General features: G+C 46.2%; 1 protein-coding gene across 2 annotated transcripts in view; it reads right to left on the reverse strand.

The window, feature by feature from the left end:
- Positions 1–824: 824 nt before the first annotated feature.
- Positions 825–25,916, reverse strand: part of TRPM4 (transient receptor potential cation channel subfamily M member 4) — a 35,984-nt gene continuing 10,892 nt past the window's right edge. For both annotated transcript variants that reach the window (XM_060084291.1, XM_060084290.1), the window contains exons 9-25: positions 25,719–25,818; positions 22,849–22,961; positions 22,146–22,478; positions 21,832–21,966; positions 17,756–17,885; positions 17,435–17,580; positions 16,216–16,328; positions 15,778–15,855; positions 11,402–11,833; positions 6,456–6,588; positions 6,102–6,276; positions 5,710–5,887; positions 2,349–2,542; positions 1,932–2,064; positions 1,649–1,721; positions 1,451–1,556; positions 825–1,211 (exon numbers count right to left, since the gene is read on the reverse strand). In XM_060084291.1, the coding sequence (XP_059940274.1) occupies positions 1,207–1,211; positions 1,451–1,556; positions 1,649–1,721; positions 1,932–2,064; positions 2,349–2,542; positions 5,710–5,887; positions 6,102–6,276; positions 6,456–6,588; positions 11,402–11,833; positions 15,778–15,855; positions 16,216–16,328; positions 17,435–17,580; positions 17,756–17,885; positions 21,832–21,966; positions 22,146–22,478; positions 22,849–22,961; positions 25,719–25,818 (2,577 nt within the window). In that variant the 3' untranslated portion in view covers positions 825–1,206. The remainder of the gene's footprint in view (positions 1,212–1,450; positions 1,557–1,648; positions 1,722–1,931; positions 2,065–2,348; positions 2,543–5,709; positions 5,888–6,101; positions 6,277–6,455; positions 6,589–11,401; positions 11,834–15,777; positions 15,856–16,215; positions 16,329–17,434; positions 17,581–17,755; positions 17,886–21,831; positions 21,967–22,145; positions 22,479–22,848; positions 22,962–25,718; positions 25,819–25,916) is intronic.

Genomic DNA, 25,916 nt, shown 5'->3' on the forward strand with positions numbered 1-25,916 from the left:
TGGTTGTCATGAGAATTCCTTGATTTAGCACCTGTGAAGAACTTAAACACAATGCCAGACACATAGCACTCGTGTTAGCTGTTGTTGTTGCCGCCACCATCATCATTACTGTTATTATTACTACTTGGGTTAGTGAGAATTGATACAGCATCTTCCAGAGAAATCTGGTTGCCACAAAACACTTGGCAATATTTCAAAGCTACTCCGCATCCAAAGTGGCAGACAGTTGGAATTCCTCCAATTTGGAAAAAGGATGTTTTGGTTTGCATTTATGGATGTGTTGGTTGTTGGTGGCTTTTTTGCTATTTTACTAATAATTGCTGTCAGTTCAACCTTGTCATTACCAGTTTAGTTTGTTATGGGTTGTTTAGTTAAACGGCATGTATAATGATGCGTATTTGCCTCAATTCCGTGCGTGCGTGGCCTGCAATTTTCCACTAATTAGACTTTTTAAAGACACATATGCAGTTATCTACTCAAATTTGCATCATCTGTACCCCTATTGCCAAAGCAGATGTACACAGCACCCACCCACCCCCACTCCGGGAAATACTCTCCTTTTTATCTCTGAGTTCTTTCATTGGTAGGCAGGAATGGGGTGGGTACAGATGGTTGGGGTTCTTGTCCCACTGAAGTCAGAGTCATCAAAATAGTGCAGACAAGAGGTGCTGGGCCTGAGTCACACAGGAATAGTGGGGCTGAGAGGAAGAAACAGCCGGGGGATACCTGAAATAAAGCAGCAAAGGAACCAAGGACCCCAAACACACCCCCAGCTTCAGCCCCCATCCCCAAAGGATCTAGACACCCACCAGTTCCCCAAGAATCAAGCATCCAGACGCTACTCCTCTCAAATGGCTTTATTTCCCCAGTGTGGGGAGCTGTGAGTGGGCTCTGGTCCTTGTACCTCAAGGACCCTGCAGCCTTCTCCAGCCCAGCAGGCTGTGGTACAGCCTTGAAAGGCAATGCCGGGGCTCCAGAGGCTCATGCTCCCAGAGTAGGGCTGGTTCTGGGAGGATCCAGGCCTGCTGTAGTTTGCATGGATGACCCTCCCTGCAGTGATCGTGACAGCAGCCGAGGTGGTAGGCCATGGGCATGAGGTTCACTTCAAGGACAAGGTCGCCAGGTGCAGGGGTCAAGGACCTGCTAGGCCTTACTCTCGGAGCAAAACTCCCTATGGCAGCTACTGTTTGAAGTCCACCAGCGGGCTCAGTCTGGGGGAAGAGAGAAGAGGCGGTGGGCATAGAGACGAAGACAGAAAAAAATAAGAGACTGGCAAAAAGAAAGATGTACAAAAAGCCCAAAGGAGACCGAGAGTGAACCAGGGACTAAGGAAAGCCAGTAAAAGAGAAAAACACTCAGAGATAGGGGAAGAGAGACCTGGAAAGCAGGGACACAGACGTAGGTAGTGACAGACGCCAAAGATACACACAGGTACACCACACACACTGACCTTTAGGCCCAGGTGAGGCTGGGGGCGGCGGCCCCCCTGGGGGAAGTAATGCAGAGCGGCTCAGGGCCTCGGCTACCCAGCCCAGGACACGGCTACAGTACTGGACCTGGGGAGCAGGGAGGACATCAGGGCATCAGACTGGAACCCTACTGCCCCTCACCCCAGCCATACTCCCCCAGCCTGGCCCGGGGTCCTCACCTCCTGTTCCAGTCCTTCCAGACGCTGCTCGTACTCGCGGATCTGTCTCAGCTGCCGCAATGCTGTGTCCACCCTGGGGATTCAGGGTTTCAGGTCGGTGCCAGCAGCCTACCAGCCCCGCCCACCTTCGAAGACCCGCCCTCAGTCTTTCAGCTTTCCTCCCAAGCATTCCAGGACCCTGTCCCCGCAGGCTCCGCCTCTAGCCTGGGTCTTTGCAGGTCCTAAATCATGGGCTCGGTTCCTGAAGCCAAAAGCCCCGCCCAGAGCCAGGCCCCGCCCTCACTTCTGCGATGTGCGCTTCAGAGTTTCAGAGTCGCTCTCCCGCTTGTCCCGAGCTCGCTCCATCAGGAAATTCTCCTTTTGCACTGACTCCCACGTCAACAGCCTCCGCTCCGCTTCCTTCGAGAGGTGGACCCCTGGACAGTGGGGTCAGGAGAGAGTCAAAGGGCTCGCCCATCCTCGGGCCACGCCTGCTCCTAGACCCAGCTTCCCCACCCAAAACCGTGAGCTTTGGTGATCTCCCAGACCACGCCCCCTCGCCGTTCTAGGCCTCCCACTAATATCCCACGCCCAGCTCCCTGACAGACTAAGCCCTGCCCACTAATGCTCCTGGGCGTCCTCCTCCAGCCTATACAGGCTCTCCTTTTCTCCAGGTTCCGCCCCCTAGGTTTCTCTCTTTTGGGCCAAGCCGGCCTCTCACGAAAATGCTCGACGTATGCGGAAGGTGGCAAGCTGGCCCGGAGCCTGCGCAATCGACGGATGAGGGAGCACACGTGCGAGATGACGATGAGAGGCGGGGCCAGTGAGGGCCGAGAGTGAAATTCCCGGATGAGGCTGTAGCGCTGCGCCTTCCAGTAGAGGTCGCTGTTGGCCTGTACTTTGCCGAAGGTATAGCTGTGGGGACCAGAGATCAAGGGTCACTAGAGGTCAACGCCCCTTCAGGAAGAGAGGATGAAGATTAGCTGTCAGGCAATATCTGTTTGAAGTCCAAGGCAGCAGGCAGATGTCAAGATCAATAAAGTTGGAGGTTATTACAGGACGCAGTTAGTAGCTGGGTTAGGAGTGTCCAGGGTCAGATGTCATAGGTCAAGTTGGGAAAGCTATCATGAATTAAGTAGAGATTGGAGTCAGGTTCAAAAGTCAGCCTGGACACAAATAATAAAATAGGAAATGAAAATGGGGACATTACTATCAACCTTATAGAAATAAAAAGGATTATAAGAGAATGCTATTAATAATTGTACACCAACATATTAGATAACCTAGATGAAATGGACAAATTACTAGAAACACACAAATTACCTAAAGTGACTCAAGAAGAAACAGGACAATCTCAAAAGACCTATAACAAGTAAAGAGATTGAATCACTAATTAAAAATGTCTCAACAAAAAAAGCCCAGGACCAGATGGTTTGGTGAATTCTACCAAACATTTTAAAAAGATTTAACACCAATCCTTCTCAAACTCTTCCAAAAAATTGAAGAGGAAAGAACACTTCCCAATTCATTCTATGAGGCCAGCATTACCATGATGATATCAAAGTCAGATAAAGATATTACGAGAAAACTACAGACCAATATTCTTTATGAATATACATGCAAAAATCCTCAACAAAATACTAGAAACCTAATTCAACAGCATATTGAAAGGATTATAAGTGGGATATATGCAAGGAATGCAAGGGTGGTTCAACATACAAAAATCAATCAATGTAATATACCATCTTAATAAAACAAAGGAAAAAACCACGTGATCATCTCAATTGACATGGAGACACAGAAAACGCATTTGACGAAATCCAACACCCTTTCATGGTTCAAACAAACAAACAAAACAAAACAAAAACTCAGAAAAGTAGAAACAGAAGGAAACTTCTTCAACATGATAAAAGGTAATTATGAAAAACCCACAGCTAACATCAGACTCAATGAAAAAAGACAGAAAACTTTCCCCAAAGATCAAGAACAAGACAAGAATGCCCACTTTCGGGACTTCCCTGGTTGCCCAGTGGTAAAGAATCTGCCTTCCAATGCAGAGGACGTGGGTTCGATCCCTGGTCGGGGAACTAAGATCCCACATGCCACAGGGCAACTAAGCCCGCACACCACAACTACTGAGCTCCTGCACCTCATCGAGAGATCCCTTGTGCCGCAAACTACAGAGCCCACACGCTCTGGAACCTGCGCACCACAACTAGAGAGAGAAAAACCCGCGTGCCACAACAAAGAGCCCGCATGCCGCAACTAAGACCCGACGCAGCCCAAAAAATAAAGAAAATAAAGAAATATTAAAAAAAAGAATGCCCAATTTCACCACTTCTATTCATTATACTGGAAGGTCTAGCCACAGCAAGCAAGAAAAAGAACTAAAAGGCATCCAAATTGGAAAGGAAGAAGTAAAACTGTCTCCATTGACAGATGATAGAGCCTACATATAGAAACAGAAAATCCCAGGGACTTCCCTGGTGGTCCAGTGGTTAAGAATCCATCTTGCAATGCAGGGGATGCTGGTTCGATCCCTGGTCAGGGAGCTAAGATCCCGCAAGCTTTGTGGCACAGACAAATAAATAAATAAATAAATAAACTTAAGGATCAAAGGATATTATCAAGAAAAGGAAAAGACAACCAACAGAATGGGAGAAAATATTTGCAAATTATATGTGATAGGAGTTTAATATCCAGAATAAAGAACTGCTACAACTCAACACTAAAATACAAACAACTCAATTTAAAAAATGGGCAACGGGGGCTTCCCTGGTGGTGCAGTGGTTAAGAATCCTCCTGCCAATGCAGGGGACACAGGTTTGAGCCCTGGTCCAGGAAGATCCCACATGTCACGGAGCAACTAAGCCCGCGAGCCACAACTACTGAGCCCGCGTGCTGCAACTACTGAAGCCTGCACACCTAGAGCCCGTGCTCCACCACAATGAGGAGCCTGCGCACCACAACGAAGAGTAGCCCCTGCTCACTGCAACTAGAGAAAGCCTGCGCGCAGCAACGAAGACCCAACACAGCCAAAAATAAAAATAAATAAAATAAATAAATTTATTTTAAAAAATGGGCAAAGGACTTGAACAGACATTTCTTTAAAGATGTGCAAATGGGCAATAAACCCATGGAAAGATGCTCAATGTCACCAGTCATTAGGAAAATACAAATCAAAACCACAATGAAATAACCAGTTCGTGCCCACTAGGATGGCTAGAACCTCTTAATAAGGAAAATAACAACTGTTAGTAAGGATGTGGAAAGGCTAAACATAGAATTACCATATGACCCAGCATTCTATTCTAGAAACATATCCAAAAGAAATAAAAAACGGAGACTCAAACAGCAATTGTGAACAGCAATGTTCATTGCAGCATTATCCACAATAGCCAAAAGATGGAACCAACCCAAGTTTCCAACATCAGATGAATGGATCAACAAAATGTCTTATATCAATTCATCAGTATTATTCAGCCATAAAAAGGAATGGAGTGGTGGTACATGCTACAACATGATTGCACAATGAAAACATTATGCCGGACACAAAAGGACAACTATTGTATGATTTCACTTACATGAATCACCTCCAAGAGGCAGATTCATAGCACAGAAAGTAAATTAGAGGTTACCAGGAACTGGGCGGGGGGTGGGGGGCGGAGAAATGAGGAGTTACCCTTGCTTAATGGGTACACACTTTCTGTTTGGAGTGATGAAAATGTTTTGGAAATAGATAGTGGTGATGGTTGTGCAACATTATAAATGTAATTAATGTCACTGCATTGTACACTTAAAAATGGTGACGATGGCAAATTTTGTTATATATATTTTGCCACAATAAAAATTTTTTTTAATCTTCAGCCTGGGCTCAGAGAGTAGATCAGATTCCAAAGTCCAGGTCAGGAGCAGACTCTTGACTGGGTTTGGGGACAAGCCAGCATTAGATTTGAATCAGAATTCAGAGACTAAAACTAGAATTGCTTAGACTGGGATCAAGAATCACGCCGGGGTCAAAGGTCCTGCTGGGTGAGGTCACCCAGATGAGGTCAGATCATCAGAGAGCAGTGGGGACTCACCTGAACATCGCGATGAGCAAATTGACCAGCAGGATGTTGGCCACGAGCAGGAAGATGATGAGGAGGACCACCACCAGCCAGTTGGCATAAATCGAGACGCAGGAGCCTGCCTGGGTCCCTGAGGGGCGCGCCCATAAGCCCTTCTCCGATGAACAGTTGTCGGGTTTCATGAAGCCCACTGTGAAGGGAGATAGAGATGGAGCCAGAGAGACAGAGACCTAAGGAAGACAGAAATCCAGACGGGCATGGGAGAGCAGAGAGAGAGACAGAATCCCAGAAAGAGGGGGGAACAGAGATGCAAAGAGAAAGAGGAGGGGTCAGAGACCCAGAGATAGAGGAGAGAGCGGGGGGTACTCAGAGGGAGGGTGTCAGGCCCTCTCATCCCTCCTTACCGTCTATGTCGTCCTGGGGGATCTGCCCAAAGATCTGCAGGTAGGGCCGGTAGAAGACCCGGCGCAGGATACCCGAGAGGTTACGGTCCTGGGGCCTAAGGAGCCCCTCCGTGGCCACCCCGTAGGCAACCAGCCACACGCCAAGGAAGAAGAGGAAGAAGAACACGTCCTTCATCTGCAGAAAAGGAAGATGAGACCAATCCGGGCCCTTCCCTTCCCTACTCTGGCCCCGCCCCTGCATCCAAAGCCCCGCCTCCTTCCCTGACATTGCGTTCCAGAGTCTACTACACCTTCCCTGGCTCCGCCCCTTTCCTCCTCTGCCCCCGCCCACACCAGCCCTACCCCACCCCTCACCATCTTGTTCACGATGACGATCTTGGGCCCCAGATGTTTGTTGACCGTGAAGATGTGCAGCAGCCTCAGCGTGAAGATCATGAAGTCGAGGCAGAGGACAGTACGGCCCAGGTCATACAGTCCTGCGGTCAGCCTGGGGTATGGCAGATGCGGCAGGGGTCACTCAAGGGTTACAGGGTGCAAAGGAAAACCCCGAGTCTTCCCAACACCAGGCTGAAGGTGAGGATGTGGCCTCCCCAGGGCCAGACCTGGGACCACCCCCCCACCCCCATTCGCCCGGGATTTACTCAGATTTAAAATTTGGCACCCGTGACAGTGCCAAGCTGGGCCACGCAGGGCGCTGGTACCCATTAAATAATGGCTGCATGAACAACGGCCTTAGCAAAAAGCTGGGAGGTCCCTGTAACAATCAAGTTGTGAAAACTGCAGGAATATTTGTCCAACCTATACAAGGCAAAATATAGAGAGTTCCAGCAAACCAATGAGCAGAAGACAAACGACCTAACAGGAAATCGGATAAAGGATAACAACACACAATTCACAGAGGAAGGTCAAATGGTGAATAACATCAGCAATCCCTATGGGGAAAATAAAAATTATATCTCTATTTTGCATCATGTACTTTAACTTTGAAGGGATTAAAAACCTAGAGTAAAAGGCAAAACATCAAAATCTTAGTAAGAAAATATAGAATTTCTTCATAAGCTTGACATAAGATAAATGTCATATGAGAAAAAGAGTCTTATATACAAGGCACAAAATCATAATAAAGGAAAAGACTGAATATTTAACTACTTTGAAATATAAAACTCATGTGTATTAAAAGATAACATAAATATGATGGACAGAGAAAGGCAAACTTTTCTGCCAAAAATACATAGCCTAAATTTGATCAGGAGGGAATACCAGACAAACTTAAACAGAGGCAAATTCTACAAAATAACTGGTCTGGACTGTTCAAAAGTGTTAAGATCATAAAAGCCAAAGATGGACTGAAAAACTGTGCCATATTAGAGATAATTAAGGAGACATGACAGCTAAAGGCAACATGGAATCCTGGATTGGCTCCTGATCCAGAAAAAGAACATCAGTGGACAACTGATGAAATTTAAATAAAATTTCCTGGTTCTGATAATATAAGATGTTGACATTTGGGGGATCTGGATGAATGGTGTATGGGAATTCTTTGTGCTGTTTTTGCAAAATTTTTTTATGTCTAGGGGTTTTTCGAAATGAAAAGTTAAAGAATAAAAGAATGTTTAAAGAACATACAAAAGTGAAAAGACAAGCTGCAGACTGTAAGAAGATACTTAGAACAAAACCACCAAGGATTGGGATCCAGAGTATAAGGAGAGCACCTACCAAAAAATATATACATGCAAGAGATAGATGAACACAATAAATTAAAAACTGGGGCGAAGGATATGAAAAGACAGTTGACAGAGTACATGTGCCATTTAGATATGAAAGATGCCCAACTTACCCAACTAGGAGTCAGGGATGCATAAATTAAAACAAGAAGAGGTCATTTTCCCCATCAGATTGGCAAAACATATAAAGGTTCAATTGAGAGCTACAAAATTTTAAAGATTGAAAATATCAGGTATCATCAAGCATGAGGACTCAAGGGGGCAGTGTCTTACCCAGATGGTGGGTGTGTAGCCGGAAGAAGCTATTTTACAAGGAAAGCATTCCACATCAAGAATACACATACCCTTTGACCCACAAAGTGTACGTCTCAGATGTAAACTGTTATTACTTTGGAATAATAAAAAATTAGAAACAACTGAAATGTCCTTCTGGAAGGGATTGGCAAAATAAAACGATTCATCCATTCAATTCTGGAGAACACAGGAAATTTCTCCCGTGTAAAATGAGATTTTTTGGAATTTTTTTTCCTGTCCAATAATTCTTCCCCCCACCTAAAAAACGATGAGCTTGACAAAAATGTCTAAAATATCACTGGTATTCCTAAAGGGTGGTAGCAAATGGTCCTAGCCCTTTCCTCTCAGAAGATACTTTATACAAAATAAAAGGAATAAACAGAAGCACAGTGTTGTACAAAACTTTCTTATCTTGCTGTTTTAATAAATTATTCATGTCGAATTACTTTGTACCATTTTTAACACAGCATAGAGGAAGCATACCTCTCAGTGTGTCAACTGAGAAAAGAGTAGGGGGTCATTGCTGTCAACCATCCAGATTATAAAAGGGGGTGTCAGGACACTTCATCCCCTGTAAATTGTCACTAAGTTGTGACCACAAAGTTCTTTGTCTGCTCTCTTCAAAAGCAGTGGTGTCCTAACAGGTAGGACTTTATTTAAAAACAAAACCCAAAAAAATAACTCACCATCAGAGTACTGGACCCAGAGCAGCTAATATCTGATTATAACTTCATGTTATCTCAAGTAGAAAATGAAAGACGCTTTGTAGAGAAATTTTGGGCCTAATTCTCTCTCTTGAAGTTCAGAATTTTTGTCCCACTGCCTCATGAAAGGAATTCATTCATTTATTAAATCTGGCAAGAAGAAGTCTGTCTTGTCTGCTTTAGCCAGCGAAGACTAAAACCCCTTCTTCAGGAGTCTGATGCAACATTTTTAAAGAATAAGGAATATTTGCAAATACTGACATGGAAAGAATGTCAGGACGTTTTACAGAGGAAAAGAAGAGGTTGCAAAAGAATAATAAAACATAGTATCATCTGTGTATAAAAGAAGTAGGTAAATGCATAGAAAAAGAACAGGCAGGATGTGCACCAAACTGTTGATGGAGGTAACTGCTGAGAAAAGGAGGAAGCTTGAAATGGCTGAGGAAGATAATCCGTTTCTGTTCTATGCTCTTCTTCATTTGAATATAATCTTGTTCAATAAGGACACACTTCTGCATTTCTTTGGGCATAGACTATATTCAAAGATGTTTTAAGTTGCTGGGAGACAAGATAGATGTGGCTTGAGGAGCTTATAATCTTGTGTGAGGAGAGAGACAGCAAAAGCCATCGTCAAAGCACTACTGGGGGGACTCTCAGGATGTTAGAGGAACACAAAGAAGAGACCCAGAGTCTGGGTAGGAGAAAGGAAGACCTCCAGAGGCAGAGACAGCAAAGCTGAGGCTGAGAGGAAGTGTAGGAGTTGGCTTGGCCAAGGAGAGGAGGGAAAAGTGTTTCAGGAAAGGGGAACAGCATGTGCCAAGACCCAAAGACAACAAAATTTATTCCCAAGGACATTTTGATTTGCCCTTTGCCTCTCTCTGGCACCACACAATACAATCTAGAAACTATGGAAGAAATGAACTAACATTATATAGCCCAGTCTGGGCAACAGAAAATATTTGAGGGTAATTCCGCACAGTTAGTTTTTTTTGTAAATTAGCTAAGAAATAAGCAGAAACAGTCAAGATTTTTATGGAGTAAAAAGTTGACAAAGCATTGAGGCCTCCCTGATGAAATTTAAAATTATGAAATTTGACCCAGGAAAACCGGACATGCAAGAAATAAAAGCCACAAAGTAAAATTCACAAACACAGACCCTAGATTTTGGCAAAATTTGATAGGACAAAAACACAAACGTTGAACCAAATATTTGTTGTAAAACTTAACCCAAACAATAATTAATCAAGTTGAAATAATTTCAGAAACTGAAAAAGAAAATAATTGAAACTACTTTCACTGCCCTGCAATGTAAAATCAATCAAGGCAGTTTAAAGTAACTAGAAAATAGTTCCTTGGTAAGAATCCGTCAGTACTGGTAAAATTCTGATTGCAATTTTATAATTACACAGATTCAGAATACCAAGGATCATGGTCAAAGCCACGGGCCTTGTGAAGAAGGAACTGCAAGTCACTCTCAGACGAGTCGGAGGGTAAATGAAGAAAAGAGAAAGAAATCAGGGAGGCAGCCCTGGCAGAGAAGGGCAGGGGCTGAGACTCTGTCTACGGGCACTGGCGAGCCCCAAGAAGCAGGGAGAGACAGGCCAGCTCTGGGTGTAGAAAGACCCTTGCGGGCCCTGTGGAGGATGGACTGGAGGGAAGAGAGGCTGGGGCGAGGGTCCAGGTGGGAGAGGCAGGCGTGGAGATAAACAGGGGGATGAGACAGAGAAAGTCAGGTGCCAGGAGGACGGGGCCTGGGACCCAGGGCTGTAGAGGAAGAGGACGGAGGAGGTGAGGGTGGCACTCGGTGTGTGGCCTGATGTCTGGGGTCCAGGACAGGGGTGCAGCTGCAGGGCCATGTTGAGGACTAGAGAAACATCCTGTAAAGTCCAGATCTAGAATGAAGAGCAGTGGGGTTCTCATTTTATCCTATCAGCCCTAAAGCCAGATATCCACATGTCAGCAAACGGCTTACAGAACATCTTTAGGCAGTACTTTCAATCAAGATGGGATTTTTTTTTTTTTTTTTTAAACGAATAAGCAGAGGCTTCCCTGGTGGCGGAGTGGTTAAGAATCTGCCTGCCAATGCAGGGGATTCAAGCCCTGGTCCGGGAAGATCCCACATGCCGCAGAGCAAGTAAGCCAGTGCATCACGACTACTGAGCCTGAGCTCTAGAGTCCGCGAGCCACAACTACTGAAGTCTTCGTGCCTAGAGCCCGTGCTCCGCAACAAGAGAAGCCGCCGCAATGAGAAGCCCACGCACCGCAACGAAGACCCAATGCAGCCAAATTAATTAATTAATTAATTTTTTAAAAAAAGAAGAAGGAGAGTTATTTTAAAATTGTGAATCACTATATGTATACCTGCAACTTATATAATATTGTACATCAACTATACTTCAATGAAAAAAAGAAAAGAATAAGTGGAGTTGGATTTAGCCTCTGCCTGCCGCAGGGAAGCCAAGAGTTGAGACCCCCAACCCCACCCCTCACCCCCATCCCCACTCCCACGCCCCCACCCCCAGGAAAGAAGGGTCAGAGGTCGCCATGGGCCAGGAGTGTAAGGTCACAGGGCACTCACCGGCAGCCCACGCCCAGGAGGAAGCAGGTGAGGGCCACTATGTCGCACTGGTTCCAGGCGTCTGAGAGGTAGAGGTGCAGGCGGCGGCGCAGTGGGGCCTGGTGGGTGTCTTTCCTGGGGGCCCCCATGGCCAGGCTGCCCAAGCTGTCACCCAGCCCCTGGCGGAACTCCTCGCAGAGCAGGGTGAAGGCCCAGAAGTAGAGCAGCAGCTCCAGGGCACTGGGTGTCTCGGGCTGGAAGTCGATGAGCAGCACGTGGGTGAAGAGCAGCAGGAAGAGGAGGTAGCTGACCACGTAGCCCATGAAGGAAGTCACCGGCGCTCCCCAGAACTGGGGCCAGTGGCGCAGGCGCCGGGGGCACCCCCCACAGCAGCTCCTGCGGCTGGGCGGCTTCAACACCCCCAAGGGCATCTTCTCAGGAGGGTCTGTGGACCTGGGGGAGAGAGGGAGAGAAGGGAGAAGGGCTCAATCTGACTTCTGCACCTGACTGTCACCATTATCAGGACCTCTAAACTTTCATATCCTCCTCATCCTCCTTTCCAGACATTCCCCACCTTCACGACTTCTGACCCTGCCTGACCTGAAACTAAGTCTGATGTCCGCCATCACCTTGACTTTTGACCCCTGTATCTAATTTCTGACCTCTGAAATCTACCATCAAGACTGCTGAGCTTGCACCTGACTTTTTCCACCTTTCTGACCTCTGGCCTCTGGGCTGACCTCTGACTCTTGTCTGGCTTTTGTCTCCAAGTCCCTCTTCTTTCACCTTTACAACCTCTGACTCTCTGTCTGACCTTGGACCATCTATCTGACCTCTGGCCCTCAAATGGGACCTCTGACCCCCTCCCTTTCATGGCCTTGGTTCCCCAGGTTTGACAACTCCATCCCTGAATATTAACTTCTAACCCATAGATTCTGATATCAGATTATCCAGCACAGTTTTCTCTGATAACTCTTCCTTCCCTCTATCTGATCTCTGACTGTACAGCCATATCTAACTTCTAAGCTTCTAGGTCCACATATCTCTGACCCTCCTCACCTGAGTTCTGATCCTCTGTCCCAGTTTCATCCTAACTCTTAATTCTGACCTCAAATCAGAAACAGAAAAATGAATAATACAAACAATAATAAATTCAGAAAGCTAACAGGAAAAATAAACTGGCTTGGAAAGGCATCCTCTCTTTATAAACCAAGTGGAAAGAAAACCCCAAAGTGGAAACAACCCAAATGTCCATCAGCTGATGAATAGATAAATAAAATGTGGTAGATTCAAACAATGGAATATTATTCAACAATAAAAAGGAATGAAGCACTGACACATGCTACAAAGTGGATCAATCTTGAAAACATGATGTTAAGTTAATGAGGCCAGTCATAAAAGACCACCTGGTGTATGACTCCATTTATATGGAATGTCCAGAACAGGCAAATCCGTAGGGACAGAAAGTAAATTAGTGGTTGCCTGGGACTGGGAGAAGGGAGGAGTGGGGAGTGAGACTGTTAATGGGTACAAGATTTCTTGCTACAGTGATGAAAATGTTTTCAAATTAATTTTGTGATGATTTTACAACTCTGTGAATATACTGAAAACGACTGAAAATTGTACACCTTAAATGGGTGAACTGAATGGTATGTGAACTATATCTCAATAGGGCTGTTCTTTTTTTGTTTTTTTCAGGCTGTTCTAAAGAGAATAAGCAGGGGCTTCCCTGGTGGCGCAGTGGTTGAGAGTTTGCCTGCCGATGCAAAGGACGTGGGTTCGTGCCCCTGTCCGGGAGGATCCCACATGCCGCAGAGCGGCTGAGCCCGTGAGCCATGGCCGCTGAGCCTGTGCATCCGGAGCCTGTGCTCCACAACGGGAGAGGCCACAACAGTGAGAGGCCCATGTACCGCAAAAAAAAAAAAAAAAAGGAGAATAAGCAGAAAGAACAGTAAAAGCTAAAGAAAGTGAGATGCAGAGACGAGAACTAGCTCCCCAATAATAAGAGAAAACAGACCTGGTAACAAAAATATGTGGTGGGTCAGAATGCTCCCCAAAGTCTGCCATCTTGAATCACCTCCAGGCAGGAGACACACAGAATCCTGGATGCTTCCCTGGAGGAGAAGCATCCAGGAATCTGTCCTTCTACAAAGCTCCTCAGGGAGGTGGCTTTCTACAGTGACTAAAAGCACAGATTCAGGAACAAGAAGATCTGGTTTCAAATCCCAGCTCCACCACTGACCAATCACATGATCTGAGGTGGGTGACTTAATGCTTCAGTTATGTCTTCTGTAAAATGGGGATAATAATGGACCCTATGGCATAGGGTTGTTGAGAGAATTAAATGAACTGATTTTCAAAACAATTTAGCACACTGGCTGCCCACTGTAAGTGTTCTATAACCTCAGCTATTGTCATCATCATATGGTACAAATGTTGGGAACTCACCAGACAAGGATACCCCTATGGATCCTGACATGGGGACCCTCTGTCTAATCTTTTTCAGTGGTCCAAATTTTTTTCTTAGTATTCTCTTCTACCTTGACAAATATTTCATATTCTTTGTGCATTGTCTCAGAAAAAAATATGTATATACATAATACATTTAAATTTGATTTGTTTCACAGCAGTTGGTAGGTTTTACAGACTTCTGGCAGTCTGATTATGTTTCTAACAGTTACCAGAAACACTTTTTCTTCTGGAATATTGGGGCTGAGGTTCCTCCCTGTTCCCATTCAGATGATTAAAGTAGAGATGGAGGGTGCAAAGATGGGGCCTCTTCCTCTGTTTCTCTATTACCATAGATTTAGACCCTTATACCTACACACACACACACACACACACACACACACACACACACACCCCATTCAACAAAAGAAATAAGTGTATCAATAATAGCAGTAGTGGGCTTCCCTGGTGGTGCAGTGGTTGAGAGTCTGCCTGCTGATGCAGGGGACACGGGTTCGTGCCCTGGTCTGGGAAGATCCCACATGCCATGGAGCGGCTGGGCCCGTGAGCCATGGCCGCTGAGCCTGTGCATCCGGAGCCTGTGCTCCGCAACGGGAGAGGCCACAACAGTGAGAGGCCCGTGTACCGCAAAAAATAATAATAATAATAATAATAATAATAGCAGTAGTAATGCTAGTCCCCATTAACTGAGCACTTACTTTGTGCCAGGCACTACAATATGCACATTTAATACACATTATCTCCATGAATCCTCCCAACTGTTCCATCAGGCATTGTGGTATATTGTATTACTGTGGACCAAATATTTTGGTTTCCTCCCAGTGGGAGAATTAAGAGCTAAGAAATTATCATATGACTAGTTTTCGCCAATGAAATGTGGGCAAAAGTGACATGTGTCACTTCCAAGTGGAGGCGTTAAGGTCCAGAACCTGATTTGCCATGTCTCTTTTCCCTCTACCATGAGACCAGCAACATCTCAGCTAGGAGGTGTTTGCTTATCCCAAAGTGGAGACCACGTGGAACAGAGCCACAGACAACCCAAAAATGGAGCGTGAATGACAATTAAATCCTCACTGTTGCCAGCCCACTGAGAGTTTGGAATGCTTTGTCATTGCAGCATTACTCAACCTAACCTTCTCTTTACAGCAAAGAAAGCTGAGGCTCAGGGGTGAAGCCACTTACAAAGGCAAAGTCGGGATTTGAACCCCGCTCTGCTTGACTCAGAGCCAAGTCCTCCAGCACCTCTGCTCTGCAGAATTAACAGAAGATTAATAAATATTCAATTTCATTTGCTTAGGACTGATTTTTATTTATTTATCATTATATATTTTTATTTATTTATTTATTTATTTTTGCGGTACGCAGGCCTCTCACTGTTGTGGCCTCTCCCGTTGTGGAGCACAGGATCCGGATGCGCAGGCTCAGCGGCCATGGCTCACAGGCCCAGCTGCTCCACGGCATGTGGGATCTTCCCGGACCGGGGCACGAACCCATGTCCCCTGCATCAGCAGGTGGACTCTCAACCACTGTGCCACCAGGGAAGCCCAGGACTGATTTTGAAAACACCTTCATGGGTACCACAGCGCAGAGATTAAGAGCAAAGGCCCTGGAGTCAGAAAGAAAAAAATTGACAAAAGATCCCTAAAATGAACCAAATCCACCCAATTCCACTTGCTTTATCAAGACAGAAATACATGTATCATGAAGCAAATTGATTTTCAGTGAGGAACTCCTTGGTGGCAGAACCAAAGTTGAACCAAGCCTTGAGCCTGGCATTTGGGAAACTTCCCCAGTATTTTCAGTGGCTTCATGAAACCATCATCTCCTGAAGCCCCACTTCTCCCCTCTGGTCTTGCTCCCATTACCTGGTGCTCCTGGAGCTGCCTAGGGCGCCCCCTACCCCCGCACAGTGCTGGGGCTTCACTCACTTGCCAGGCCCTTCCCCACCGACGCCCCTGTCCATGTCAAATGCCAGGTCCTTCTGCACGGGCTCCTCATCTGGCTTCCTGGCATGGAGGGACACACAGAGTGAGAAATAGGGGGAGGGTAGGTGGGAGAGGAATTCTCCAAGCCAAACTCAGTCACTCAGAGACATTGCAGGGAATGAGAGGTATCATCCCAATGTGACCTTCCCCCCAGAGCTATGGCCAGAGGGCAGAGGAATTGCCCCTAGAGATACTGCAGAAACCCACCCCCAAAGCTTGCTTCCCACAACATGCTCCCAGTCTGGGGGAGGGAAAGAGAATAAACAAGGGTGGGGGAAGCACTGGACAGACCAAATAGAAAGGCAGCCAGAATTCAGCAGGAAGTAGAGACTGATCTCCCCTCTCCCCCTCCTCCTGCCAATCTAACCCCAGGGGACTGACCTGAAGGTGATGAGGTTGGTGTAGATGAGTGGGGGGCAAAAGAAGGCGAGAACCAGGGCCCAGATGGGTGTGGTGCTGTCCATCTCCCCCCACCACTTCTGTGTCAGCAGAGACTGTGGGGTGTGGGGAGGATTAGGAGCCTGAATCTCCCCACAGCCCTCTCCAAAGACCCCAGACAAGGATCAAGCCACACTCCAGAGCACAGGGCAGATGTTCACTGTGAGGGCCATAACTACTGGGGGTGGGGGGAAAGGAGTCAAAGGCAAGGAACACCTGTTCCAGATTTTAGTAGAGTTAAACAGCCAACATTTGTTAACATGATATACCAGATACTGGGCTAAGCACTTTACTTAGATTAGCTCACTTAACCCTCACCACACCTCCAGGAGGACAGGTACTAATATTTTCTCCTTTTTCACAGATGGAGCGCAGGAAGGTTACAGAAGAGGCAAAAGCTGCAATCCATGAGTTTAACCACCATTCAAAACAAAGGACTCTGGGAAAGTATTTGAAGTGCCAACAAATCATTCCAAGAAGTGAAATGGGACTTCCTGCTGGGTAGGCAAAACTTCTTGTATTGTACTGAGGATGGGACTCTCTTTGCCCCTGTCAGATTTAGATTAAGGAGACTGAGAGTGTTTTCAGAATGTCAGGATTAGCAAGATGGGAGCGACTATGGGGGCACACAGGTCTTCCCAAAGGAAGGGTAGGATTTCCTAAACCAGAGTTTGTCTATATCCAAAGCACTAAGTAATTGTCCAGTGACGCCATTGTAATTGTTGAAGCCTAGCAGTGGACACCTCTTAAGGAAATGGGAAGGACTTCTTGTGTGAGAGGTGAGACTTCTTACTAAAGTCCCGGATATTCCTATATCTGGAATAGAACTTTTTTTAGTTCCCTAACCAGGGATTGAACCTGGGCCATGGAAGTGAAAGCACCACATCCTAAGCGCTGGACTGCCAGGGGATTCCCGGAATAGAACTTTTTAGGAGGGTGGGCTTTGCTGTGGGAAGGTTGGCTTTCCTGTGGCAGGGTGTGAGGCTTCTTTTGGGAAGAGCAACCCTTCCAGGAGAAGGCTGAGACTTTCTGGAGAGGGGTTGTCTCCAGGGGGAGAGGCTGGTCAAGACCATGGACTGCCCACTGTGGCAGGGGCTTATCCTCCTGACTTCCCACAGTCCAGCTGAGAACTGTTTGGGATGTTAGTGTATCAGATGCTCACCTGTACCCCATCCTGGGCAAAGAAGGCACGAGCATCAGCCTGCATGGCAAGGTGGAGGCAGGTGGCATCCCCCCAGAGTGGGCAGCGCCAAAGGAGCAGGTGAGCAGCCCGTTTCTCGCTGCTGCGGTAGCATTTTCCAAAGAGGTCTGGGTGGAGGAGATGTATGTGAGAGGGAGGAAAAGTAGTAGGAAGACGGTGTGAGGGCAGAGATGAGGGGATGGAAGGGGAAGAGGCGGAGTGATGAGAGGAGGAATGGGGAGTTTTACCCCCTTCACGGCAGCTCCCTGTCCCTGCCCCGCCAGGCACCCATGCCCCACGCACCAACACCCAGCCCCTCAAACTTGGCTGCCAGGTCCTTCCTCCGTGCTGCCTCCTCAGCCTCAGTCTCCAGGCGCCCCAGCACTCGCAGCAACAAACAGGCCCCAAGAGCTGAGGCCACGGAATTGGAACCCTGGAGAGACAGAGACAGGCCTCAAGTAGCTGAGGCAAGCAATAGATACTCTGAACAGCTTAGGAGAGAAGAGGGGAAGCAGCTGGGGAAGGAGATGCTTGGGGGAGTAAGGGGTTTTAAAAGCTCCTATGGGGAATTCCCTGGTGGTCCAGTGGTTAGGACTCTGAGCTTCCACTGCAGGAAGCACGGGTTCGATCCCTGGTGGCGGAGCTAACATCCCGCATGCCACGCAGCACAGCCAAATAAATAAAGAAGTAAAAATAAAGCAACAAAATAAAAAGCTCCTACATGTACCAGGAAATCTAGAAGGCTACAAACACGACCAAGACTGGATGCATGCTCAGAAAAGACTGTGGAAAGCCCTAAGCTTTCACCTCTGGCTGACCTTTAGGCTCAGCAAAAGCAGGCAGTGAAGGCTAAAGCCAAATTGTAAACAGCCTGCCTAAGTGTTGAAAGACAGCTCCACAAAGAGCTAACCTGCAAAGTGGAAGAGCTTTATTCCCCCACCCCTGTGCATTTAAGGGAATCTTTGTCAAGTCACTAGCTGACCACTAAGCTAACAGAATGGGATTTCAGTGGCCGTACATGACGAAGAATACAGACTTTACAAAAATGGCTTAGGAAAGTCACTAAACAAACAACAACCACCCACAACAAGCAGCAACAACAACCCCTGAAGGAAGGAGTTAAGCTGATTTCCAAAGTTGCCATATTATAATATTCAAAATGTCCTGTTTTCAACAACAACAAAAAAAATTATGAGGCATGCAAAGAAACAAAAAAGTATGACCCATTCACAGGACAAAAGAAATTAGGAAACTTAGCCACTGGATTTACTAGAGAAAGACTTTAAATCAACTGTCTTAAATATGCTCAAAAAGCTAAAGGAAATTATGAACAAAGAGCTAAAGGAAGCCAGGAGAATGATGTGTCAGCAAATAGAGAATAGAAATAAAGATATAGAAATTATAAAAAGGAACTAGGGACTTCCTTGGTGGTGCAGTGGTTAAGAATCCGCCTTCTAATGCAAGGGACATGGGTTTGAGCCCTGGTCCAGGAAGATCCCACATGCCACGAAGCAACTAAGCCCATGTGCCACAACTACTGAGCCTGTGCTCTAGAGCCCATGAGTCACAACTACTGAGCCCGTGTGCCACAACTACTGAAGCCCACACCCCTAGAACCTGTGCTCTGCAACAAGAGAAGCTACCGCAATGAGAAGCCCGCGCACTGCAATGAAGAGTAGCCTCCGCTGGCCACTAGAGAAAGCCTTCACGCAGCAACAAAGACCCAACGCAGCCAAAAATAAATAAATAAATAAATAAATAAATAAACAAATAAATAAATAAAAAGGAACCAAATAGAAATTCTGGAGCTGAAAAGTGCAATAACTGAAATGAAAAATTCATTTAAAGGGCTTAAGAGCAGCTTTGAGGAGACAGAAGAAAGAATTTGTAAACTTGAAGATAGGTCAATTGTGATTATCCAGTTTGAGGTGCAGAAAGGAAAAAGAATGAAGAAAAATAAACAGACCCTAAGAGATCTGTGGGACACCATCAACCATACCAACATATGCACAATGGGAGTCCCAAAAGGAGAGGACAAAGAGAAAGGGACAGAAAGAATATTTGAGGATATAACATACTAAAACTTCCCCAATCTGATGAAATCCATGAATCTGTACATCCAAAAAGATGAAGAAACTCCAAGTAGGATAAATTCAAAGAGATCCACACTACAAAACATTATAATCAAATTACTGAAAGCCAAAAACAAAGAAAGAATTTTAAAATCAGCAAGACAGAAGTGACTCATCATATTAAGGAATCTCAATAAGATTAACATGTAGGGTTAAATAATTATATATATAATAGTTATAAAACTATAAAACTCTTAGAAGGAAACATAGGGATAAAACTTCATGATCTTGGATTTGGCAATGGTTACTTAGATATGACACCAAAAGCACAAGAAAACAAAGGGAAAAAAGAGACCAATGGGACTTCATCAAAATGTAATACTTTTGTGCATCAAAGGGCATTATCAACAAAAGGAAAAGACAGTCCACAGAGAGAGAGAATGTATTTGCAAATCATCTATCTAATAAGGGATTAATACCCAGAACATATAAAGAATTCTTTAAACTCATTAACAAAAAAGACCAAAGAGTCAATTAAAAAATGGGCAAAGACTTGAATAGACATTTCTCTTAAGAAAGATAGATGGCCGATAAGCACATGAAAAGATTCTCAACCTCACTAATCATTAAGAAAATGAAAATCAATACCAAGTGAGAGGGCTTCCCTGGTGGTGCAATGGTTAAGAATCTGCCTACCAATGCAGGGGACACGGGTTCGAGCCCTGGTCCGGGAAGATCCCACATGCCGCGGAGCAACTAAGCCCGTGCGCCACAACTACCGAGCCTGCACTCTAGAGCCTGCAAGCCACAGCTACTGAGCTCACGCACCACAACTACCGAAGCCCGTGCTCTGCAACAAGAGAAGCCACTGCAATGAGAAGCCCGCACACTGCAACGAAGAGTAGCCCCTGCTCGCCACAACTAGAGAAAGCCCATGCACAGCAACGAAGACCCAATGCAGCCAAAAATAATAAACAAATAAAATAAATAAATAAAAATAAAACTTAAAAAAGAAAAGTGAGAGGGACTTCCCTGGTGGTCCAGTGGTTAAGACTCCAAGCTCCCAATGCAGGGGGCCTGGGTTTGATCCCTGGTCAGGGAACTAGATTCTGAATGCCACAACCAAGAGCCTGCATGCCACAACCAAGATCCCACGTGCCGCAACTAAGACCTGGTGCAGCCAAGTATATATATATTAAAAAAAAAAAAAAAAACCAAGGTGAGATCACACACATTAGGATGGCAATTATAAAAAAGAAAGAGACAGAGAGAGAGAGAGGAAGGAAAAGAGAAAAATAAAGAACAAGTGTTGGTGAAAATGTGGAGAAATTGGAACACTTGTGCATTTCTGGTGGAAATTTAAATAGTACCACCACTGTGGAAAATAGTATGGCAGTTCCTCAAAAAATTAAACCTAGAATTACCATATGGTCCAGCAATTCCACTCTTAGATATGTCCTCAAAACAATTGAAAGCAGGGACTCAAACAGATATTTGTACACTAATCATAGCAGTATTATTCACAATAGCCAAAAGGTCAAAACAACCCACATGTCCATCAACAGATGAATGGATAAAGAAAATGTAGTATATCCATACAATGGAATATAATTCAACCTTAAAAAGGAAGGATGTTCTAATACATGCTACAACACTGATGAGTATTTATCTCAATTAAAAAAAAATCTATTTATTTTTAACCAATGACTGAATGGGCTGAAAATAACCCAGGGCTGAAGAACTCCTGTCAAGATATTTCTTTGACATAAAGATAGGGTCTATTTTTGATCCTATTCGAATACCATGACTTTTTTTTTAAACTTCTCAAATGTGTCCCAACACCTATGTCTCACCAGCTTTAATTCAGGCCCCCATCTTGGCTGCCTGAAGCTTTACCTTCCTACCTGGCATCCTTGCCTCTAGTCTTGTCCCCTTCTGTATTGCAACTACAACAATGCATCTAAATTGCAAGCACAATTATGATGAAATGAATCCCCATCAGCTACAGATAACGTCTAACTTCCTCATACAAGCAACCACTTTGAAAGGATGAGATTGATGCATATGTATGAGCAAGGGTAAATGCCTAATATATATTGTTAATGGAGAAAGCAAGTTACAAGAAATGCATGATATGGGGCGGGGAGGAAGAAACAGCACTCGGGGTCATATATCAAGAATGGAGTGGGGTGGGGGACGGGTGATATCCTAGGTCAGGGAATCTTATTGCTCAAGCATTGGAGTTCGGTAGAAATAAAGGACAGGAATGTAGGAGCGAGTAGAATCAGAGATCAAGTCAGCACTCACCATCTCCCAGAAGTACACGGCCATCTGAGCCCTGTTGAGCAGCAGTGCCCAGAGGAACAGGTCACTCCAGGGTGCCTGCCCGGGGACGGCTTCCAGCAGAAATTCTGAGGTAGCCTTGTCCCACAGCAGATACGACTGGAGGCGAGGAAGGCATGGTGAGCGTTGTCTCCGCCCCAGACCTTTCCTGACTCCGCCCCAACCATCAGCCCCACACCCCAGTTCAGTCACACACACCGTGCTCTGACCACGCCCCATCCTGGCATAGCCCCGCCCCCAGACCCTTTTGTGCTTCCCCCACCCACCCCGTTCCTTACATTCTCCCTGCTGCCATCGCCCTGATGGGTGCCCCTGGTAGGGAACATCGGCGCGCACGTCTTCCCCAGCAGCATCCGCAGCACCTGCCCCACCTTAGGGGGTTGTGGCTCTGCAGAGGGTTCAGAGACTGGGCCTTTGTTGCCTGTGCCGTGGGACACCTGGTCCAAAAGGCTGTGGATAAGTGAGTTGGGGGGCGCTGCGTTGTAGAGCTGGGCCAGGCGCGTAGGGGTCAGGAAGTGGCCCAGGCTAAGGCCATGGGAGATGAGCAAGCGCACGAACTCTGGCCGGTCATTCAGAAGGGCGTCCATGAGGGAGGCTTCCAGGTGGAAAGACTGGTGGGGGTGGAATCAATGGGGGAAGAGTTGAGCACAGAGACAGGCAGAAGGCCAGGTGAGGTCAGAGATTAAGGACAAGAGGTGGGGGTACAGAGCTATGAGTGACAGATGGATGGATGGACAGTCAGGGTGATGGATGGGTGGAGGGATGGATGAGAGGATGGATGGGTGGGCAAGTAGATGGATGGATGGATGGGGAGAGAGGGAACAAGATGGGGACAGATGGACAACCAGAGATGGATGGACAATTAAGAGAAGGCTGGACAGGCCATAAAGGAAGATAGAGCCAGATGTCAAAGGAGTCAGGGAGTGGGGGAAATGCATCCCTTTTGTCAGAATCCCCAATCGTCAGGCCCCAACCCCTCACCCGCCATTGGATATCCCCCCGGAAGAGTTCACTCTGGGCAATGTCCACGCGGTTCCAAGCCACAGCCAAACGCAACTCATCCAGGTAAGCTGAGGCTTCAGAGCTCCCACAGGCTGAAAGGGTGAGAAGGAGAGGGGGCAAGAAGTCAGGGGAGGTTGGGAAGATCTGATGAATGTCTGTATTGCTTCTACTTGAGATGCCTGACATTTAAACTCTGTATAAAGGCAATGTTGTTGGGCAGAGTCTGGGGTCTTAAGAAGTCAGGCTATTACAAGCATAAGGTCATTCAACCGAGGGGCAGAGTTGAATGTAAAACTCTTCAGACCAGTGGTTGAGAGGCTCCAAGAAAAAGAAGGGGAATCATTTATTCATTTAACATTTACTGAGGTAGGCTACGGGCCAGGCAGTAAGAGGGATGGAGAGAGATTGGATACAGTCCCTGCAATGAAGGAGCTCATTCCCGGGAAATATGTCCCAGAACCACATAACTGCCCTTAGAGTGACCGGTGCCCTTGGAGGAGGGCATAGAATGTGATTAGGACCCAGGGGAGGCTACAATCACAGAGGTATGGAGAGACCCAAGGGAGCCTCCTAGGGGATGCACATTGAGGTAGGGCTTTTGAAAGACTAGTAGGATTTGGAAGTGTGCATCTAAGATAAGAAAAGAATCATCAAGGCAGCAGGAGCAGCCTGAGCAAAAGCCTCGGTGCAAGAAAGCACAGGCTATGATGGCAAATGTGAGTCACTCTGGTTTCCTGCCACTTGGGAGTATTTGTGAGACAAAAAGTAGCAGAAAAAATGTAAACATTAGCCGGACTTCGGAAGACCTTGGAGGTCATTAAATAGAACAAGGAAGGGCCTCCCTGGTGGCGCAGTGGTTAAGAGTCCGCCTGCCGATGCAGGGGATACGGGTTCGTGCCCCGGTCTGGGAGGATCCCATATGCTGCGGAGCGGCTGGGCCCGTGAGCCATGGCCGCTGGGCCTGCGCATCCGGAGCCTGTGCTCCGCAACGGGAGAGGCCACAACAGTGAGAGGCCCGCATACCGCAAAAAGAAAAAAAAAAAAAAATAGAACAAGGAAGAACAAGTGGCCTTTAAAAATTTGATCGGATAATTTAATGGATCCAAAAGTGTGCAGTCAACCTCGTGTGACCTTGAGCAAGTCACTTTCCCCCTCTCTGAGCCTCAGTTTCTTCATCTGCAAACTGGGGAGACAGTCCTTACACGAAGGATTAGAGGTTCAGGGGCAATAATGTGTGCCAGCTGCTCAGCACAGTGCCTGGCTGTTCCGAGACTCTTAGGAAGCATTCATCCCCTTCCTCCTTCCTTCCTCACCTGCTGAAACCCCATCCCTTCAACTCTGCCAACACTGAGACTGTCCAGCCATCTCCAGTTTCCCCAGCAGAGTGTGATCACTTGTACTTCTGCAGGCAACAGACTTAAAACACCACCCCCTCAAACCACATCTTAGAGAGCCGCTGTGTTTTCTCCCAGGAGGCTGATGAGTTAACTTCTGTAAAGTAAATCAGATTTGCCCACTGACTGTCATCCTCTATTATAGGATGTGTCCCCACAAGAAATGGAATCATATTAAGAAGAGTTCCCGTTTATTAGGCTCCCCCTGGGGACCAGGCACTGCCCATAATCTGCCTCTGAGGCTCACAACACTCCTGCCAGGTATTATCTCAATTTTTCAGAGAGAGAAACTAAGGCTCAGAGAGGGAAAGTCTCTTTCTCAAAGTCACACAGCAGAGAGGGGGCCAAGCTGATACTCAAATTTTAGTTTTATCTGATTCCAAAGTCAAAAATAACTACCACACCACAGAACATGGTAGATGAAATTGGGGTGGGGACCTGGAACTCAGAACGCATTACAAATTGACACTATGCCTCTTGGGAGTTTTTATCTAAGTGGGTGTTTTCCCTGTAAAACTCTTCTGACACCAAAAGTGACCCTCCCCTCCCACATCCCCACAGAGCCCTGGGGATCCCCCTTATCACTTATTTATCCCACCTCCATATCTTACTAACTCCAAATTCTACTGGCTCTTCAAGGCCGCCCAGTTTAAATACCACCTCCCCATTTTTCTCCCCTTTCTGACAGCAGCTCCTCTCCCATGCTTTTGTCTTGAATTTTACTTAAGGTTGTGTCCAAACAACCCTGGTAGGATCTGCTTTTATCTCTGAGCCTAATCTTTGTTAAATGAATAATGAGCTCCATCCTCAGCCTCTACCAAGCAGCCATTATGCTCCCTACCTTGGTTTTCATCATTCATTCCTCTAGTGAAATATCAGGAGTTCCTTGCTGGGAGACAGCACTCTGGTTTTTCTCTGACTCCACCACCCCTCAGGGCTTAAAACATATTGGAGGCATATAGGAAAAGTAGAAAGGGTGAGTGGGTGGATAGATGGAAGGATGGATGGATGGATGAAAAGATGGATGGATAGATGAAAGATGAATGGATGGAAGAACGATGAGTGGATGGAATTGTTACTAGATGTGTGAATAAACTGATAGAAGGATGGGTGGATGGCAAGATGGATGGATGATTGGATGGATGGAAGAATGAAGGATGAATGGAATAATGGGTAGACGGAAAGATCAATGTACATATGGCTGGCTGGATGGATAAAGGATGAAAGGATGGGTGGACGGATACAACAGAAGGAAAGCAACTTTGGAACATAATGAAAGTATCTTGGGAAAATTGTCCAAATAGCACCATGCAAAGCCCCAAAAGGCAATGATAAAAGGAAAAAGATAAAAAGGGGGCACAATTTAGATTAGAGAGGATGGATAAAGTACCGAGGCCAAGAGAGGTTTCCAAAGTTGAGCTGACAATGGAGGAAGTTTGGGACTCCAAGCCTTACCCTTGACAAGGGCCTTCAAAACAATGGTCTCAAATTCCTCAGGGCCATCATCAGTTGAATAGACTGTCAGCAGCTCCTGCCGAGTCATGATCCTCTCCACCTGCAGAATACCAAATTTTGCAACCCACACCCAACTCCCTGGCCCTGTCCACAGAGATATAGGAGAACATTCCCCTGCAGGACCCAGTAGTCTAGGTG

The sequence above is a fragment of the Mesoplodon densirostris genome, chromosome 19 (assembly GCF_025265405.1).
Source record: "Mesoplodon densirostris isolate mMesDen1 chromosome 19, mMesDen1 primary haplotype, whole genome shotgun sequence".
Classification (NCBI taxonomy): Eukaryota; Metazoa; Chordata; class Mammalia; order Artiodactyla; family Ziphiidae; genus Mesoplodon; species Mesoplodon densirostris.